Source organism: Taudactylus pleione, unplaced genomic scaffold, assembly GCF_031769625.1.
Source record: "Taudactylus pleione unplaced genomic scaffold, aTauple2 ptg000178l, whole genome shotgun sequence".
NCBI classification, from domain to species: Eukaryota; Metazoa; Chordata; class Amphibia; order Anura; family Myobatrachidae; genus Taudactylus; species Taudactylus pleione.
Window position 1 is genome coordinate 132,761 of NW_028284580.1, and position 22,261 is coordinate 155,021.

The window sequence follows — 22,261 nt, forward strand, 5'->3', positions numbered from 1 at the left end:
AGCCCAGAGATGGTTGCGCAGAATACGGGGGACCCCTACGTCGTTTGTCCCCCGTATTTTGGCAACCAGCGCTGGTTCTGACTAGCCCGGTGCTGGTTGTGCTTAAGTACAGGGGACCCCTACGTCGTTTGTCCCCTGTATTTAAGCACACCCAGCACTGGGTCACTAATGCCCAGGGCTGGTTGCTCTTTTTTGGGGGGGGGCACGCCATTTTTTTCTTTTTTTACACAGGTTTTTTTTTTTTTTTTTTTACCACAGCAGCACAGACGGGTCTCACGAGTCCGTGCTACATGCAAATGAGCACCATAATGCTGATTGGCTGAGAGCCGTGACAGACGGCTCTGTCAGCCAGTCAGCACTTTGCCCATTAAAGGCAAAGGCATTTTTTTTAAAATGGCCGCTCGAGGCAAAACCTCGAGATCCGACAGCAGATCTCGAGGTTTTGCCTCGGGAGAGGGATCCGGGGCAGACAGGGAGATCCGAGCTTGGGCTCAGATCGCCCCGGATCCCCGAAGTTCGGGTGGGTTCGGTTCTCAGGGAACCGAACCCGCTCATCCCTAGTTCAGAATATCTCTCCTGTGCTTGCAGCAATTACCAAAACACTGTGCTACAGTGTCCAGTCTCAGTACCGCTGCCACTACAGCATTCAGCCTCAATACCGCTGATATCACAGCGTCCAGCCTCAGTACCGCTGTCACTACAGCGTCCAGCCACAGTACCAGTGTCACTACAGCGTCCAGCCACAGTAGCAGTGTCACTACAGCATGCAGCCTCAGTATCACTACAGCATCCAATCCTCGGTGCCATTGTGCTTCCTAGATCCTCCGGTATACATATTGGAAGCTATACAGAGGTATAGCTTATATTTCTGGAAGAAACATCCACTAGGGCCACCGTAGCAGGATTCTCTATTCCTGTGAGTACCAGTCACCTGATCAAAGGACCGTGACCTGCCTGCAGGGTGCAGCTAAACCTATATCCTGCTTGGAGGGGTCACTGGAGAACACCTCCAGGCTGGTTAGACTCCGCACCTTTGGTTAGGTCTCGCCAACGACTGGTACTCGTGGATGAGGAGAGCTTGTGTACAGGCCCCCATGTCTTAGACTTCCTCTTAGCCCTGAACCTCAGCTTGCACCCCTCAGCAGGGGATTTCATACAGCCGGTCATGACAGTACTGTATAGTGATAATGGTGCACTATGGAATAAAAGGCGTATAATAGTCCATGTTCCCTCTGTCACTGTGCAGCATTCCAACTTGTCAGAGTTGTTTCTCTATTTACTGTATATAGATTTATTGTTATTTGACCATGTAAAATGTAAAGAACTGAAACATTAGATGTCCTACATAAGGTGTGACACATTTTCTCTGATTCATGAATTCATTAAGGATAATAAATTGTGATAGGCTGTACCCAGTGATGACTATGAAGCATAATTCATACTATGACCAATAAACAAAGTAAGAAGAGGTTCAAAAGTGCATGAGGCTGAATCCATCACACAAGTCCTCACTGAGACAGGAAAATGTTTATCCTACAACTTTTCTGTGCAAAACATAACTTGTGTGACTGGTTTCTGCATGGCTGGTAAATCATGGAAAAGACGTCCAAGTGCATAACTTCATTTACATTGTTTGAAAATATCTTCTGCATCAAAGTATATTTGCTTTGGCTTTAATTATTATTATTTTTGTACAATAAAGGTTTATGTTTGATTACATTTTACATTCTCCAGTTCTGTTATTCTCTCTGCAGTCATGTCAGGTGGCTAACATAGGGCCTGATTCAGAGCTGGACGCTATTTGCGCTCGCTCGTTCAGAAAGAGGGGCCGGCTATTTAAATTGAGCGCTCGCTCTTTGCGGTCTGTTGACGCCTCTATGTCTGAGCGAGCGAACGAAACATGTGCTCGCTATTTTGTAAAGACACCCCCTGGCCGCTCGCATCATACGTCATCTCCACTATTTATTAGATTAATCGAGTACATCGAAAGGTGTCTGAACTGCTCGCAGTGCTTGTGGCTGGATTTTCCTACCGCAATCATGCGAACAGTTCAGGCTAAGAAACAACCAAGTGACGTGGTCGATGATGCTGCTTTGTTAATTATGCACATCCTTAAAACGCCCGTTTTGACCTTTTGGCACGCCTGCGTTCGGATCTCCACTCCCCGTTTTCAAGCACCTTCCCCTGTTGCCACCCACAAACGCCTCATCCTGTCACTCAAATTAGCAGGCACTCGCAATTTTGCGAACACACGTTTTCCGACCACACTGACTGGTTGGCGCATGCGCATTACGACCCATACCCATGCGTAGATGTGCGAACATCGCTCGGAGCGAACGAGCGGCCGCTTACGAGCGGCTCTGAATCAGGCCCATAGTACACACATGGGAGGGACTTACTATTATGCTGCCTGTCATATAAAGAAATATAACATTCTCAGTAGTCTAACTAAGATACACCTTTCCTTTGTTGTGAAATGCACTTTATAGCTGCATTACAACCTAATTTGGGAAGCGGATGAGACAGGTGACTAATATATAGTGATTTAGTGTAAATCAACTTTAATAAAAAAAAAGATATATTGTCACTCTAACTGCTACTATATTTATTGTCAATAGGAAATTTGACAAATTGAACTATAGCAAGAAAAATTCCATTAAAAAAAAAAACTCCCCTGCAACATAATGTACAGTAGTCAGAACTTTTTGGCAAACAGGGAACGTATAAAGCAGGAAGCATGAAGTATCATTCTCACATTAACCCATATCATGACTTAAGGGAATAAGGGAAATTCAGTTTTCTCTTTTAACAAATTCCCAGTTAATAAGTGTAAAATAAAACATCTTCCTAACCTATCTAGTTGTGAGCTTTATATTCTATCTAGCATGTATCTTTTCAGTTTTGAACTATGTAAAGTTTATAGTGGGTACTGTAGCCCACTAAGCGCTTTCATTCCACCTAATTGCACCAAATTGAAGTGAGATTTAAAAGCGCAGCAATTTTCCTGCTGCAACAAAATTGCTAAAGAACGCTACTGGAGATGGAAAAGCATCCATGTGATACTGTAGGGAGCCGGATACATTTATATGTTGACTTCAACTATAAAGCCGCAGAAAAATTATAAAAAAAATAAAAAAACATTCTCAACTGGAGAATTTGTATTTATATCTCTAATTGATAGACATAAAGTATATAACATATTGGGAATGTTGGTAGAAAAACAATATTTTTTAATGTTTCTAGTGAAGTACTGTATTATAATTGCAGCTTTCCCACATATATTTGGTTAGATTTAGCCTACCTACGTACAGTACAGTATATCTTTTAGTTCTGCTAGAATGATTTGTTCAGAGAATTTGCTCACACAGGGGCTCATTAAGGGTTGGACATACATTTATTTTTTCCATATCAATATTATTTTGAGATATGTGTCCATATACACCTATTCTCAAATTGCACTAAATGGCCTCATTTTACTACTTTACTACTTAGCTGCACCAAAAAAGTAATCCTAAGTACCTAGGGTCTGATTCATTATGGATCGCTATTGCGATTGCAGCTGCGATTATGCACGCAGGTCCATTGCGAAAATATGCTAATGACTGCTATCGCAAAGATATTACAGCATAGAGATGTCCACTACCACTTTCGCACACCTGTAGTACATTGCAATCCTGCATATACATCAGGAACATCGAGTAACTTCGGCCCATCACGCACAATTACAACAGATCTGACCTTACTCAGAAATTGCTAATCTCATCATACGTAGTGAGTTGCGTATGCCGTTGCAGTGTATGCCGTATGCCGTAAGCTGCGTATGCCGTTGCAGTGGTTAATTTATGCATGCCTCTGTAACGGCATTCAGACGGACAGGCCCCCAAACGCTCACTTTCTGTCAATCACTCTGCGATGGGTCTGTGTGGTCTCTGTGATCGCAGTGTTATCGTATTGATGACTTCACACATGCGCACTGCGATGCATGCGTAGTACGTAACAATCGTCCGTCTGCATGCGTGTGATCAATCAGGCCTCTAGTACACTATAAGCGAACTAAGATGCAAAATTGAGGAAAAAGTAGCACGATGAAGGAAAAAGGAGCAGAAAAAGTAGCAAAGTTGAGGAAAACGAAACAAACTTGAGGAAAAAGTAGCAACGTTTAAACTTTAAACCAAATCCTTTGGGACAAGAATACTAATCCTAAGTATCTAGCACACTATGGGCCTGATTCAGACCCGCTCGCGAGCGCTGAGCGCTCGCAAGCGGGTCGATGGTGCCCTAGTGTGCATGCGCACGACGGAGGGAGCTCCGTTGTGCGCATGCGCGAGACCCGGGGAGCGACGGGGAAGCTGTCGCTCCAGGTCTCGCACCAAAGGGGGCGTGCTGTCGATGTTGATTGACAGCACGCCCCCTTTGGAGGGCGTGCCGGGGGCGTGGCTGCCAGACGGAGGCGTTCCCATGGGAACGCCTACCGTCTGGGTCCGGCCCCACTGACATGATGTCAGTGGGAGTGATTTTGGCTCTGATAGAGCCAAAATCACTCCAGGGCTTGCGGTCACCGAGACCCTACCGCAGGGTCTCGTCGCAAGCCCGATGGTCTCGATGGTCTTGACTATCGCGACCATCATCATGGACGCTCGCATAAGCTGTGGGTGGTAACCCACAGCTATGCAAGCATCCAAGAGGCCGCTCCAAGTTTAGGTAGGAGGGCCCTGAGCGAGCGCTCTGGTCAGAGTGTCCGGCTCTGAATCAGGCCCAATGTGCAAACTAAGAGGCTAAATTGAGGAAATAGTACCAAAGCTGAGTAAATAGTATGCAGTCTGTGTTTCTTTGCTGTCCACTTCTAATTGAGCCACAGAACATGACACAAGTAAAACAGTGTAAGCTCTCATGTGCAGGGCTGTAATTAGGGTAGTGTGACCAGAACCATGGCACAGGGCACCGCATGGCAGGGTGCGCTGTTTGGGCCTGTCAGTTTTCCTGTTTATTATGATCCTCACTTGTAGCTTCCTCTTCTTTTATCCCCAGAATCTCCTGGCCTCCCCTATCTCTTCCCTGACCTTTCCCCATGAAGCCATGGCCCTTTTTCAGGTGCACTGTCTTATGTCCCTATTTAAAAAATGGGGGTAGGGGGCGCCAGTGCTCTCTCTGGCACATGGCACCAAAATGTCTAGTTACGGCTCTGCTGCTGAGATCGCTGATGTTCTGCTCTTCATGTGATGTGAGCAAACTGTGACAAAGTCATTGTCTGAAAAAAGCTTTAAAATTTAAAAAACTGAAAGGTGAATTTGCCTCCTTATGCATTTTTGCATATAGTGCTTGTGGCTTTCAGGATCATATGCCTCCAAAGGATGGCACCATATGAATAATAAAATGGTCCATATTTGGATCAAAACATAACCAAACATGCCAACGTTCAATAACTTTCAATTACAAGACATTGCTACATTCAGATGCTCTACATCAGCACTAGGGACTCACCTCTCTGCTATAGTCTGTCCCATAGACATCTGCATAATAGTTCCTTATGTTGTGTCCGCTGCTACACCGACTGCGGTATGGCTCTTGCAAACGTTTGACATGGACCTGTCACAAATAGATTCTCTGGTTGTCATCAAAACTTGTTTGTAATATTTGTGGCTTTGTTTGTTCAGAAAAGTATGACCGTAAGGGAACATGTGCAAATGTAATCAGGGGCATCTTAAGAGAGGAGGGGGCACGTGTGCACTCCCTGTGTGTGGGCCCCCTCTTCTCTCCCCGGTGGCCTGCAGCCGACTGACACGGCTAGCCAGCCACCGGAACCTTAGTAGACTCCGGGCACTAGAGTGTGCCCAGAGTCTACTGCGCATGTGCAGAACACCGGAAAATGGCCGTGGTGGCCATTTTTCTGGCGTTCTGTGCATGCGCAGTAGAGTCCGGGCACACTCTAGTGCCTGGAGTCTACTGCACATGCGCAGAACACCGGAAAAATAGCCGCGGTGCCATTTTCCGGTGTTCTGAGCAGCGCAGACACCCGACGTGGGACCACGGACAGGTAAGTCTAAAGTATTATGGGTGCAGTGTGTGCGGTGCGGGGCCCCACTGGGCCTGGGGGGCCCGTTTGCCCCGCGCACACTGCACCCATTATAGATACGCCACTGAATGTAATAATTGCAAATAATTTTGCATTTATTCTCAGGAATTACCTGTTATTAGACTTACTTGGCTGAAATACATTTAAAAATCAACACTATAATGCAGGCCTAAACAACATGGTGCTCTCCAGCTGTTGTGAAACTACAAGTCCCAGCATGTTTTACCAGCTGATGGGTGTGAGGGTATGCATGAACTTGTAGTTTCACAACAGCTGGAGAGCCACACGTTGGTCATGCCTGCTATAATATAAAGGAGCAACGTCCTAAATTGCCTAATTGTCATTTAAAATGATTAAAACATTGTTGCATTTTAACAAGTGAGTACGTTCATAATTCTCATTGTACTGATCAAATAATATTGTAGGTGTAATGTCCCAATAAATTAATTATCCATTTTTTTGTATGTTGCAGTCAATTGACAATTAAAATAGAATGATGCATAGAAAGGTTTGAAAACAAATGCATCAACTGTATCATGTCATATTGTACAAATTTGCTGAACTGCCATGTGTCTGTCCCTATAGAGAGTGGAGGATGGTGCGGGCACTGACTTGAACATGGGAGACCCGGAGAATACGAGGAGAGGACAGAAGACAGATGCCAAAGGACCTGGTAAGAGAAAGCTGGGTGTTGCACATAGCGTTTTAGCCCCCCTATATTCTCCAAATGTTCAAAAGTTCTCTTAAAACCTACTCTTTATTAGAGTTTATACCACTCCCACCAAGGCTAGTGCACCCTCACATCTGTCCTGATCTCCACTCTGAGACACACTCAGGACCTCATTCAGAGCCGGTCGCACAGAGCGTGCGGTCTGTCTGAATGAGGGGAGGACGTCTTGAATTTTCAAGACGTCCTCCTTTGCGGTGGTAAGGCTGTGGGTTAACACCCACAGCCTTACGACCGCCTAAGGTGATGGTCGCGATGGTCAAGACCATCGCGACCATCGGGGCTTACGACGAGACCCTAGGGTAGGGTCTCCCTTGTCGTAAGCCCCGGAGAGCTTTCGGCTCTGTCTGAGCCGGAAGCTCTCCACTGACATCACTCGTGATGGTAGTTTGACAATGTTACAGGATTTTGCTCAAGGGCACAGTCAGTATGCTCCTGCCAGTAAATGGGATGTTCACTCTCTCATTAATATTCAAAGATGCCCAGAAATGGGGATGTAGTCGGGCATCCCAACAGGTTGAGATCTCGGCACCAGTATCCCAACCGTCTGCATCCGGAAAGTAAGTATCATGGTGTTAGGGGGAGGTTAGAGTTATCTAGTGGGATTAGGGTTAGGCATTATGGGGAGGGATAGGGTTAAGCACCGGGGAGGGAGTGTTAGGATTAGGGTGTGTGGAGGTTAGGTTTAGGTACTTGGGGGGGAGGTTAGGTTTCAGCACCGGGGAGGGGTCTTAGATTTAGGGTGCGGGGAGCGGGAGATTAGGTTTAGGCACTAGGAAGGGGGGGGGTTAGGTTTAGGCACCGGGGAGGGAGGGTTAGGGTTGGGGTAAAATACTTACCTTTACTTCCTATGGGTGTCGGGATCCTGGCTGTGGGGATGCCGGTGTCGGTATTCTGAACAGCGGCTTCCGGAGAACAGGGTTTTCATACCCACCCCTCAGAAATGTCTATCGGCTGGCATGTAAAAAGGTAAACATAGAAGAAACTATACATCTATTCTGTAGCACATGGCGAATGTTGCATACATTAAGTTATATATTAGCTGTCCAAATATTTTATTACTGATGTGTAGGTGACAGGTCCTCTATAAAACAGTTATTCGTGGTGAAGTTATCAGGAGGTTTTAACTTTTTCATTTCCAGGTCATTCTGCATATAGAGAAAATTTCTTACCACTTCATACCTTTACTACCCCAATATCTGACTCCTGTCCAGGGGGAACATTCACTCCCTCATCCTCAGGGAAAGGCATCTTCCCTTGTCCATGCAGAACTACTCTCAGTCCTGCGGCCGTGCTCAGGCTGCTGATATACTCGTTCTGCTCAATGAACAGCTCCATGGTTAGACCTGTCAGGGACAGAAGCAGTCAGAGAATATAGTATAGTATAATATAATATAGTAGCAGAAAGACACTCTTCAGTTATGCATATAAAGTGTACTCATTGCTTGGGTTATTTAAAAAGACACTATCATTAAAAATATATTTTAGTGTGTTCTATGTAGAGGCTAGTGGCTTATCATCAAAGCAACACAAATAAATAAAATAGCAACCATCAGCTCTTATATATTCAATATGTGTCAAGACTTCTTTCAACCCTATACAGTACCTTGTTGGGATGTAGTCTTAAATAAAAAAGACAATTAGTAATAAGTGTTTTTTTAACCACTTACAGCATGTGTAAGACAGAATGGTACCGTGTATGGCTGTCTATTACTAGGATCAGACTAACTGGGCTAGTGTAATTGCAGTACCCATTGCCTTCCTGAATGGTGAAAAGTTAAATAGTGACAAGATACTGGAATTGTGTCAGCAAAGCTACAGCAATAACAATGACTTCTTATTATAATGCAGATGTTCAAGCTGATAAACTTTTGGGCAAACTTTAGCTTCAACATACTATATCAATAAAAGTGTAATGTGTGTTTTCTCATACTACAATCATCAAAATAGGTAAAGACATTGGATACTACATATATAACGTTTAGTTAAGAAATGGAAACTTAATATGAAATCACCATAACTGAAGCCAGCCTTGGTGGCATTTAAGACCTCTACTTGTGTTCTTGATGAATTATGTCTTGGACCATTGAAGGTATAACAGTTCCCAAGCTTGGGGTTCAAGAAAGGAGTAAAGAAGCTGAAACACAGAAAATATACATTAACTTGAAGTACATTATTGGAAGGACCTGTACATTTCAGAGCAATAACAAGAAAATACAAAATAAGCATACTTAATACAGTGATTCCCAAAGTGATTGCTGGATTAAGGTCCACATGGGCCTTGAGCTGAAATTTATGAATGGCCTATTGTGCACTTCTACAGTGGGTGTGACCATACCGCCCAACTTTTAGGTCCCCTAAAGAGGGAAAGTTTGCGAGCTGCCGAAAAGGGGTGGGGCTTCAGGGATAGGGGAGGAGCCTCAGACAAATGGGGCGGAACCTCTTGACTTCTTTACGTAACTATGGGGGTGTGCCTAGCACTCTTCGAGATGCTGGGCAGCCCCCAGGCCCTCCGTATACTGGTGAACAGATTTTGTGTGCATGCGCACGGTATCTGTTCTCCTCCTGCACACAGGGCAGCGGTGTGTGCTCCCCCCAATTTCCCCCCCACCGTGGGACACTGTGGCCCACTGGACCGCTGTCCCGTTTTTCTGGGACAGTTGGGAGGTATGGGTGTGACTAGAGATGTAGGGTGGCATGACCAGTGCTATGGGAGTATGATCCACACAGGGGGTGTGGCCTGCATCATGGGCTGTGGCAAGCGCCTTCCTTCAATCACCTCAATTGCCCTCCCCACTTTGCCTATATCAACAGTGTAATGGGAAAGTCTACAAAGGGAAATCCCTTTTGTTAACATGACAAAAAAATGTCACTTAAGGTGCATACACACACAACAATTTTTTGAACTATGTGTAGAGTGTATGCTACTTAAATGTAGGCCATTTAATTTACCCCGGGAATTTTCTGTGGTCTTGTTAGCAGCAGTATATATCCCGCATCAGGCTAATGTCACTGTAGCTTTGGATATTTTGTTTCATTTTTTCTCAAAACAACTGTCTCTATATCCAGATTGTGCTTTTATTGTTGCCGGAGATTTTAATCAGGCTAATTTGAAGTTGGTTTTTCCAAAATTAATTCAGAATGTGGAGCTACCAACGCGTGGTTCTAATATATTGGACCACATTTATACTAATACTAAGAATGCCTATAAAACTTTTTTGTGTCCTCATTTAGGGCAGTCTGATCATGTTTCCCTTTTTTTAGTGCCTAAGTATTTTTCTCTGATTAGGCAAATTTGGTGCGGTCACCAAGAATGTTACTGTTTGGCCTGAGGGGGTCTTACTGAAACTACAGGGTTGCTTGGATTGTACCGAGTGGGATTTGTTTTTAGAGGAAGGTTCTGATATTAACGTGGACCAGTTAGCCTCGATGGTTCTACTGTGCTTGAACTGTTGTGTAGAAAGTGTAACATTCAGAAAGGCTATACGTTTGTTCCCCAATGATAAACCTTGGATGAATGGCGATGTACGTTTTTTATTGAAAGCTAGAGACCTCGCCTTCAAATCTGGGGATTGTTTAGCATATTCCATTGCCCGGTCTGACTTGAAGAAGGGTATTGGACTGGCTAAGATGGCCTATTCTGATAGGATAGAGTGTCACTTTAGTGAATCTGTTGATTCTAGATCCCTGTGGCAGGGAATTAAGCGCTTAACCGACTACAAAGCTTCAAATTCAGGTGGTCCCTAGGTGGGTGGCCCTTCGGCTGATGAATTTAATAAGTTTTACGCTAGGTTTGATGTTGTGGATAATATCTGTGCTATCCCGATTAATGATCCAGGGGGTTCTTGGATCTTGGATGAGGCCGATGATAGGTCTTACATGCGGGGAACCAGTTCTAGGAAACTACCACAATTATTCCAGTCCCTAAAACCACGTCCATTTCTGGTTTAAATGATTTTCGTCCTATTACCCTTACTTCATTATGAAGTGCTTTGAGCGTTTGATTTTAGTACGCCTTAGGGATGGCATCCCAGATGCTTTTGATAATTATCAATTTGCATATAGATCTAATAGATCTACTGAAGATGTGGCTCTTATGGTTCTTCATAAAGTACTGTGTCATCTAGAGAACAAGAATTCGTATGTCAGACTGTTGTTTGTAGACTACAGTTCTGATTTTAACACTGTAGTACCGTCTTTACTCATTGTAAAACTCCTAGCAATCGGTTTTGATGTGTCTATCTGCAATTGGTTGTTGGATTTTCTGTCTGACCGTTCGCAGTCGGTTAGGTTGGGAGATCTGTTTTCATCTCCAATTGTTGCGAATACAGGAGTACCTCAAGGTTGCATTCTTAGTGACCGTTCGTACGTTGGGCGAACGTAAAAAAATATTTAAATTCAGGCACACGCTCGTATTTTCGTTCGCATCAAAACATCCTCCCCAAACTCAGGCGACCCCTCCTCTAACTAACGAGCGTGCCAAATAGCGAGCGTACATCCCCGAAGTGGTTTGAAGGGAACGCACGCACTAGTACTACCCGGAAGTTGGACTGTCAGATTTCGATTAACTGCTCGTTATTCTGCCTACCTCCCTCAATCGTAACATGCCAATCAATATATCAATTAGCTTAATTGTTTTTTGTTTTTTTACACAATGCAATAAACTTTATTTATGTCCGTGTTTGTGTTTACCCGCAGAATATGTACGGCTGAAACATTCGCTTTTAATTGTCAAAATACATGTTAGCCCCTATTAAATAATTGTTCTATTTGTTTTTCTACCCGCATATTTCCTGGAGTTCAATTCTTTATGTAAATTTGCTTACGCATGTCACTGCATCAAGCCTATCATAAGTCTCAACAGATTTCTGGCCCTGTCGAACACATGACTCATACACTAACCAATAGAATTGCTCCTGTTAATTTCCTAAATACATTAGCCAATCATAAAATTTGGGTGCACTTTATCAAAAATGATTTGTATGAAAAACTCGATTGCCATCATGAGAGCCTCCGCATTCACCAGGCGCGAGCTGCTGGTGCTTACGGAGGTGATGGATAGGCGGATCACCAGCCAGCCTCCACCCATCACCAACCGCGAGAAGCGATCCGCATATGCGGAGGTTCGGGCCCGCCTGCGCTCCTTCGGCTCACGCCGCCATATCGGGCAGCTGGAGCGCAGGTGGTCGGACCTGCAACGGCGGACGCCCCGCTTGCTGGCATGCTTTCGCATACAGATCGCTGAAAGTAAGTTTAATGGATTTTGGTTTTCATGTTTGTCTTTGTGGCCCTAACTGCATGGCGCTGTTTTCCCTGTATTCCATATTTATTCATTTTCCTCATATCTGCATGGCCATGTTTTCCCTGTATTTCATATTTATTCATTCTCCTCATATCTGCATGGCCATGTTTTCCCTGTCTTTCATATTTATTCATTCTCCTCATATCTGCATGGCCATGTTTTCCCTGTCTTTCATATTTATTCATTTTCCTCATATCTGCATGGCCATGTTTTCCCTGTATTTCATATTTATTCATTTTCCTCATATCTGCATGGCTATGTTTTCCCTGTATTTCATATTTATTCATTTTCCTCATATCTGCATGGCCCTGTTTTCCCTGTATTTCATATTTATTCATTTTCCTCATATCTGCATGGGCCTGTTTTCCCTGTCATTCATATTTATTCATTCTCCTCATATCTGCATGGCCCTGTTTTCCCTGTATTTCATATTTATTCATTCTCCTCATATCTGTTTTTTTTTGGGGTGCATTTGAAATTGTTTTTGGGCGCGGATTTGTGTTGAAACTAACCACAATTTGTTTCCCATCTTTTAGGGGCCCAGCGAAGACTACGCCGTCAGCGTCCGGCCAGACGACGATCACGGCTACTCTCCCCAACCCCCAGCCAACATTCCAACTCCACTCCTTCCCCTATTCCCCACTCCTCCCCAGCCTTCCTACACCCTCAGCCTGATTTTTCTGGCCTCCTTCCCTTCCGTCCCAATTCCCCCTCTCCTCCAACCACCCCTCTAAGAATGACCCCCTCCCCGGAGTCGGTCATTACCCCGCCCCGATCTTTGGGGAATGGACCCACCTCCGAGGAGGACGATGGAGGGCCTTCTGTAGCTGGCATTGGGTCTTCCGGTATGTTTTTGTTTGCGGTTTTTTATTGTCACAAACTGTTTGTATGTAATCATGGGTGTTTTTTTTTTTTGGGTTGTTTTGCAAAACTTTTGGGGTTTTTGGCGATTGCCGTAACCTGTTACTGCTGTTTTCAACATAAACATAGCACACCTGTCGGAATTTGGACATAGGCCTTGTATTTTTGCACCATTTTAGTTTGATGAGTTTTAATGCTGTTTTTTTTAAATGTTTTTTGTGGAGTTTGGTTTTGTTTTTTTTTTTAATGTGGTTTCACTATTGTTGTATTAATCCCCACACTTTTCTCACCCACAGAGGAACAGAGGCGTCGGGCCGATTTATCCGCCTGTGTGGCCCAGATGCACACCAATATCATCGGGGTGCTGGTGGTCCTTGACCGTATGTCGGTCCTCCTTAGGGAGTAGTTTTTTATTTTTGGCCCATTATGTAAATAAATTGTTATTTTTGAAGTTACGTTCTGGCACATATTGTTTACCCTGACATAAGTAGACTGTTCCTGCAAGGATTTCAAATTTTTGACAATAAGAGTGTGTGTTGTATTTTTATGTCAAACAGCCACAAGAAACACCTAACAGTAACAATCTGATTTCCCTTTTTTGGTGTAGTCACAATTAGATATTTCTAAATTTTACAGGTTCCTAGTTGGTGTGCAAGCTGCTTAGGCCAATCTTACGAAGCAAAATGATTGTACAGGCTTCCTTTTGGTGTTGGTTTGGACCCTGAAAAAAAAATACATTTTAGCTCAACTGGCGTCAGTACTGGATTACCCCTTAGTCAAATGTAACGTGTGTGAATCTGGTTACACTTGCTGGTAACGTTCCAAAAAAGGGACAACATTTCACTCTCAAAACATTTATTATCAACATAACTGAAAAATCAAAGTGGTCACTCACAAACAAAACACACAGTGATAATCTCAAATACAACACATACCAAAAAAACCACATCACAAAACAAAAAATCAAGAACTGGTTGACGAAGGACCATGCCAACATGATTCCACAAATATGGCGTTGCAATAAGGGTTCCAGAATATATCCCCAAAATGTCCACATACAGGTTTTGTAAGGGTAGCAGGAAGTAGTCATCGTTGGAGTGCCAAAGATTATGTTAAAAAACAGAAGATGGAGAAAAAAATTAACCAAAAATTAGATGTTCTCAAACAAACCCAACCACATTAGGTATCAACACTGTTTTTTTTCAAATAATTACCTAAAAAATCTGGCCACCACATCATCGCGTATGGCCCCCCCCACATACTGACCTCCGACCAACCTCGGGGGGGCCATCCTCAGGTAAGGCATCCTCTGGCTGCATTGGGACACCACTCCTTATGGCGATGTTGTGAAATATCCCACACAGGACCACAATTTTCGAAACCATATCCGGCAAATACATGAGTTCGCCACCAGAGCGGTGGAGGCATCTGAATCGGCCTTTTAAAAGGCCAATACAGCGCTCCACCACTTGCCTGGTGGCTGTAAGTGCGGAATTATACTCACTTTGTGGCCCTGGTGTGGGAGCCAAATAAGGAGTGAGCAGCCAGGGCGTGCAAGGGTAGCCACTTTCTCCTGTGAAAAAGAATAGTCAACATCAGGCTCACTCTGTATGAAGCTTAACATTGTTATGTACTAAAGGTCTCCACTTACCCAGAAGCCATGCATCACCAGCTTGTAGGTTGGTTAATTTGTGCCATATCCCTGATTGCCGGATGACGAAGGAGTCATGTGCACTTCCTGGTAATTTTGCATTCAGGGACAGGATCTGGAGGGAGGCATCACATACCACCATTACATTGAGGGAGTGATAGTGTTTCCGGTTTCTAAATATTGCCTCCAGCCGTGCTGGAGGCTGAAGTGGTATGTGAGTACCATCCACAACCCCTATGACGTGTGGGAAGCCAGCTATTTGGTAAAAATTGGCCTTGGCCACACTAAGGGCACCCATATCCAAAGGCATTTGAATAAAATGATGGAGGTGCTTGAAAAGTGCCTCCATCACTGCCCTCAGGATCCGGGAAAAGGAGGATTGTGAGATACCCGCCACTATTCCCACCGTTGTTTGGAACGATCCTGAGGCACAGAAATGTAACACCGCCATAAATTGCGTAAGTGGTGGAATTGCTGTAGGACTGTCAATTTGCCGCTCAAGATCACTCTCTATTAATGAGAGAGTGTCTATGATGATTTTTGGAGGAAGACGGTATCGTCTTAAAACCTCATCATCTGGCATTCCAAAAAGGGTGACACGTGTTCGAAATATCTGGGGCCTTGCACGCCTACGATGCCTACGCCTGGGACGAGATTGAGGTTGGTCGGCTTCCGGGAGCAGGGCCAGAACAATCCGACCCATATCAACCAGAAATGACAACATTGGAATGTCAGGCTTTTTACCCCACCCATTAAAAATACATGTAACTTTGCTTGAAATTACCATCCATTGATGCTTACATGCCGGGGTATTGTCATGATATGTTGTAACTGCAAATAATCACATCAAAAATATACATCATTTTATGCTGGCCATGTCATTATCACAAATTTAAGCAAGACAAAACATAAAAGGGGACACTCACATTTGGGCAAAGAGCAAAACGACGTTGCACACACTACGTCAAATTGAGGCCAAATGTAAGCAACCAATGCTCCTGAAAAAAAAAAAACAATTTTAAGGGATAAATAAACATTTCACAAAGCGCAAATTAGTTTGCAAATACAAGTCACAATAGGAAGTAGTAAAAATGCGCAAATTAGTTCGCAAATACAAGTCACAATAGGAAGTAGTAAAAATGCGCAAATTAGTTTGCAAATACAAGTCACAATAGGAAGTAGTAAAAATGCGCTAATTAGTTTGCAAATACAAGTCACAATAGGAAGTAGTAAAAATGCGCAAATTAGTTCGCAAATACAAGTCACAACAACGCCGCATAAATAAATACAAAAAAAACACAGAGTTCGAATTTGCAAAAACAAATGTTACATGTGGAAGGCCAACCAAAGTTGTGTACAGACAAACAAGAACATTTCCTAAACAGTTTAACAAATGAACTTACCAAGAGATAATATATAAGAATCCGGAACAAAATGTCTTTGGGGCAGAGCCAAAATAAAACCTAAGAGAGATGAAATGACAGGCAAAACTTATTTGAAAAATCGACACCAGAATGAGAGACAAATTGACCCAAAGTTAGACTTCCCCAAACTTACCAAAACTGGAAACGACCAAAAAATTCAAATTGGAAAAAATACGAACGGAAAACAAAAAAAGAATAAATCCAAAAAAAAAACTTCAACAAACGCAATCTCCGACACCAGCCAACAATCAACTCCAACCAACGTAACCTCCAACATTCAATAAACGCCACCTCGATTCGAGACGCCCCAAGCCATAAATAGTGTTTCGTTTCCCGCACAAATTAAGGAAGGATCATAGGAATGCACAATCAATGATGCGGACGCAAAATAAGGACACATGTATAAATACGTCACGAGACAAAAACACAATTCTGGTGTATTTCTAGTTTGAACCTCACACATGGCTACAGACCAGGGAAACAATGGACAACAGTCAGGCGGTAAGTATTTCATGCATTTTGACTCAATGATTAATTTGAAACATAATATTGTGCAAGTTGTGAAGTTGACAATTCTCCAAAATAACACACATAGATGAGGAGGATGACATGGAAGAGGCTGCTGGGCCCAGTATTCCGGGCAAAGCTGCCAAAAAGAAAAGGCAGCCACAATTCACAAGATAGGAGATGGAGGTTTTGATACAGAAATGTGTGGACATCCTGCCACAGGCAGACAGGAATATGAGTGCTAGCCAGAAGTGGAGAATGTGGGAATAGGTAGCCGTGGATGTCAATAGGGTGGGTGATTATGTCCGTCTAGCCCGGGATGTCAAACGGCGGTAAGTAAACACTTGACCACCCTAAAACCAAAAACCAAATCCAAAAACAAATAATGGTTCCAATTTCATCCCACAGATGGGCCGACTTCAAATATCGTCTGAAGCAAAAACTGGCGGACAGGGCTAGGCATGCAAGGGGGACAGGTGGGGGTCCCACCCCTGTGTCATTGGAGTTGACTGATTTAGAAGAGCTGGCACAGGGGTGTGTACAGCCTGTGGAGGTGTTTGGCGTGTCCAACATGGATACGGACATGCCAGACTTTGCGGCTCCTCATGTTGTCCCAGGTAAATGTTGTGATGTCACCAACTCTGAAATGTTATTGTGCCAATATGTAGATTCTAATGTGAGTCTTTTCTCATTTTTCCAACAGAGACACAGGCGGATGAGTCTGCTCCAGAGGGGATCCTTGGCCGCAGAATTTCTGCTGGCTCTGCAGGGGAGGAACCAGTACATCCGGCTGAGGACCCTGCAGAAGCCAGTCCAGGGCAATCCCCCTCGCAGGCAGTGTCCCTCCTCACAGAACTCAATTTTTAATCGGATTTCCATACGGAGATTCTGCTGAGGATGGACGCCAGTCTGGTATGGGTGGCTGAGGCCCTGGAGCAAAATGCTGCGGCCAACGTGACCATTGGTCAGGCCCTGGCGGAAAATACCAGGGCCAACATCCGCATCACCACTGCCCTGGAGCAGCTCGTTCGCCAGCACATGGTGGAGCCGACCTCCCTTCCTGTCGGAACATCAGGATCCTCCACCTCTGGCACAACATCAGCCAATCCTCCAAATGTGCCTAGCCCTGTGCCTAGTCCAGAGGCCACAACATCTGCCTCTGGACAGGCCAGCCCGATGACATCCCGGACCCGGTCTGGCGCCCTCCCTCCCCCAGCCAAACGGGCGAAAAAACGGTGACACCATTGGCTACTTTTCCCACACTCCTTCTGTGCTTGCCTCATATTCCTTTCTGGCCAAAACTTCCCTCTCCTTTCTTGTGAATTGTTTTTAATTTTTGCATTTACGTTTACCCAAAAATTATTGTTTGCACAATTAATAAATATTGTGGAACACTGCCAAAAATGTTGGAGTTCAATATGTGTATTTTTTTTTGGGTGGATACCAATAAATTTACCACAAATGTACGACTTTGTATTCTGACATTATTGTAAAAATGGGTTACATTTAATCCGGGCCCACAAGCCAACAACGTTCAAAATAAAAAATTACACATTGAAAAAAAAGGGCTCGTTAAGGAACGTTTAAAACATTACCTAAGGAGGAAAAATCACCTTGCAAACACAAAATGAGGGACCAAACCTAAACATGATGACATTATTGTTACAATAGTCCAAAAACGAACACATTGCGGCCAAAATACACCCCCACAAATGTACGCTAATTGATTGTGTAATCCAGACATTAGCAGCTATGATTTCCACCTGCGTTCGGTTTTGTGCTATCCAAAAAAACTGCTTCCCAAACACATACCAAGCCATTTTTCAATCCAACACTAATTGAGTTTCTGACAAGCCGTGATTAATCGATGCAACATCGTGGAGTGCCGGGACGGAGGAGAAGGCCATCGCCACTGTGGTCGAGTTATCCAGCCCCTAAGCTGTGCGAGCATTTTGAAGGGAAAGAGGATCATCCAGTGACGTATGAGTTGGTACGAACACATTTGACGTTCGCATTTGTTAATGTATGTACGCCCAAAAAACGCCTCGCCACGCCTGCGTTTTTCCATCTCCACCCCCGTCAACGCCCAAAAACGGCCTGTTCTGTCAATCACATTTGACATGTCACTTCCTGTACGCTATTTGACGAACGAGACAAAAAACCTCGCAATCTGCCGTATGCACATGCGCAGTGTAACACCGACGCATGCGCGGTTAGTCAACATCGGAACGCAACGAGCGTACTGCTGTTAACGAACGGCTCTGAATCAGGGCCTTAGTCCCTTCTTTACTCATTGTATACTTCAGACTGTGTTTCCAGTTCTGAATCTAATTTCATCGTGAAATTCGCTGACGATACCACAATTGTGGGTTTGATTACTAATGAGGATGAGGACAGCTATAGGACGGAGGTAGATTGACTTACTAGATGGGGTGAGGATAATAAGTTACTGTTAAACAGCAAAAAAACTAAAGAGGTGGTGGTTGATTTTAGGAGATCCAGGAAAAGTGCTCCCCGTCCCTTATTTTTGGATGGTGTCGAAGTGGAGAGGGTGGGTGGTTTCAAGTTTCTTGGAATTAATTCCTCAGAGGACCTGTCATGGTCGTCGCATGTTTTTCCTGTGGTAATAAAGGCCCAGAAACGCCTGTATTTCCTTAGGAAATTAAAAGCAAGTGGATTATCTAGGCCGTTGCTGGTAAATTTCTACTGCGATATAATTGAGAGCCTTTTAACTTATTCGATCACTATTTGGTATGGGAATTCTACATGTTTGGAGCATAGATCGTTGTCTAGAGTGATTAGGGCAGCTGAAATAATTATTGGTCAGTCTTTACCTAGGCTAGAAGACATTTATATTAAAAGGTGTGCTTCTAAAGCAATAAGATGGTTGCCGATCATAACCATTCCTGCCATTCTCTGTTCTCCCTTTTGCCTTCAGGAAAGCGTTTTAGATGTCTCAGGTGTCGTACTAGTAGGATACGGAATAGTTTCTTCCCTGCTGCTATAGTTAGTTTAAACATTTTAAACTGTTTATGTAATTTTGATTGTGAGTATCTTGCATTTCATTTTCGCTGATGCATTTATGTGGATGTGACAATATAATTGATTTGATTTGATTTGGTTAACGATATCGTTTATCATTCAATCGTTGAAAAAATCGTTCACTTTCTGAGTTAAAACGATGAACGATTATCGTTCATGCACGTTCACGTTTGTAGTTTGTAGTTCAGTCAGACTGACCAACTCAACGACTTTCAGTAAGGGAATATGCAAAAATCATTTGTAATTCAAAAAAATCGTTCATTACATTTAGTAAATGAACGATTTTAGTAAACGATTTTCGTAAATTTTTCCCTTGAAAAAATGAACGAAAATCTTTACTAAAATCGTTAATTTACTAAATCGTTGTGTGTATACAACTTTAGTGATCACATAAATTTGAAACTTCTCTACTAAAGAGCATATGGGTAATTTACTGACCTAACCTTATTTACCACTTAACTGACAATTTTCTTTCATCAAAACCGCACAGGTTTTTTTTTTTTTTTAAATTTAAGTAAGTTCAAAGAGTATTTTTAAAACTAAGTTTAAACATTTTATATATATATAAAAAATCTACCTAAGGGGTGTTACCCATCCCCAGTCAACCTCAGACCCCCATTAAAATTAAATTTCCCGCCCCCCATCAAAAATAGCCCCTCCAGTGTAAAATAATCCCAGGAATATTAACCCCCACCCCCCCTAGTGGTAATATGTACCGGTGGCAGAGCCCCCACCCTCACCCCCAGGGACAATGGGTCCCCTATTTAGTGTCACTATATATGTAAATGTTTACATACACCCAGACAATTTTTAAAAAAATAATAATTATCACAACCCCCCTCCCCCCTAGTGCCAATTGATGCCCCCTCGTTAACCCCCCCCCCGTGTCTAGTCCTGCCCCCTCACCTCCTTCTTGCAGAGAGCAGCAGTGTGGTGTAGGTGGAACTGATCATCAGTCCCCCCTTTTGCAGTTGATCTCTGCACACGCAGAGATCAGCTTACCAGTGCTCAGAGAGTAACTAAGTCGCCTTCCTGCACTTTTACTTTAGGCGCATGTGCCCGGCATTCTTGGGCGCAACATTGGGAGTGATGTTGGTGGTCACAGACCGCTGCATCACTCCCAGGGGCCTGAGGAGGAGGAGGAAATCCATTCTGCACATGTGTTAAATGGATTTTTTCCATTACACAAGGGGGATCCAGATATGCAGCACTAACGCATGAGGTGCGGTCGCATCCAGAGGTGGCTCCAGGGTTGGGGCTGGCACTCACTGGCAGCCCAAAATTCAAATAGGGGAGCCACACTAACTGCCATTTCAAACACTGCCAAACATAGATGACTGGGACTCACTGGCAGTTGGTGTGACTCCTCTATTTGAATTTTGGACTGCGCTGTAGCTCCGCCCCTGGAGCTGCCATTAGTCTCATCTCATGCATTAGTGCCAGGCAAGTGGTTAAAAGCTATACTAAGAAGATATTAGATCTAGATCACATAGTCACTACCCTTATATTGCTAACTAAAGGCCTGATTCAGAGATTTACGTAAATCTGATATTTACGCAAATCTCCAATGTTTAATGTTCTGCGCATTCTCAGGAGCAGCACTGCACATATACAGATATGGACCTGCAACGTCGCAGTGCCCCAAATACGCAGCATGATTGACATTTGGGGAACATGACTGGGAGTGTCAGCCCCATTTTCTGGGTATCTAGGTTTCACTGGCCCTGGCAGTGATTCACAGGTAGGGAGTGTTTGTGGCAGGTAAGGGGCGGACAGTTACTCAGATGTCCAATGAAAAGCCTATGGGCTTCTATTTGTGATTTCCTATCTAGCCTGGGTTAGGTCATTTGCTTAATTTGGTATCTACTCGTATAAATCTGGTTCAGAAGGGCTGATTATACTGTTTTGGTGGAGAATACGAATGTACTACTAGGTTCTGAAGGAATATCTAGCCAGTGTAAGGCCGGCTACACACTTGTACGACTGGCAATCATGCTGATGGAGGGGGCGATTTCCCTTCGTCCTGCTCCAAAGGTGATTGCCGGTACACACTTAATAGATTTAATGAACGATGGAACAATCACTGTTCCATCCTTCATTAATATGTATAGCCTCGCATATGATACCGTGTGATTGGCCATGCAGCACGGCCAATCACATTACATCGCATGCGACCCGGCAGAGAGCACAGTCGGGCATACGCACTGCACGATATGCCCAATTTGCCAGTCCGATTTGCCCAAATCGGGCCGATATCAAGTGTAAGTGTACCCATAGCTGCCAGTCCCCCAGGCATTTCTACACAGGGTTCATTCCAGCACCTGTAAAAAGGTCTGAGAGGCAGTGGCGTAACTATAAATTTTGCTCCCCCATGTCAAAAAAGTTTCAGGCGCCCCCCCCCCCCGCCCAAAGATCAAACACACCCAAAGACGATGTTTAAGGTGTGTGGTTACATGATACAGCAATGTGCCCTACACATTATGACACACTAAGTAATGCCACTTATAACACAGTGTGTCACACCGGAATGCCCCTTACAACACATTATGCCACACCTGAAAGCCCCTTACAACACATTATGCCACACAGCAATGCCCCTTACACATGCCACACAATAATGCCACGTATAACACAAAATGACATACAGTAAAGACCTTATAACAAATGTATGCCA

At 43.9% G+C, this 22,261-nt stretch overlaps 1 protein-coding gene across 1 annotated transcript in view; it reads right to left on the reverse strand.

Annotated features, from left to right (window-relative positions):
- LOC148520008 (epithelial sodium channel subunit alpha-like) overlaps positions 1-22,261 on the reverse strand; it is a 91,577-nt gene that overhangs the window by 24,368 nt on the left and 44,948 nt on the right. Inside the window, exons 2-4 of the mRNA XM_088475817.1 lie at positions 8,816-8,937; positions 7,983-8,146; positions 5,482-5,586 (exon numbers count right to left, since the gene is read on the reverse strand). Coding sequence (XP_088331943.1) covers positions 5,482-5,586; positions 7,983-8,146; positions 8,816-8,937 — 391 coding nt within the window. The remainder of the gene's footprint in view (positions 1-5,481; positions 5,587-7,982; positions 8,147-8,815; positions 8,938-22,261) is intronic.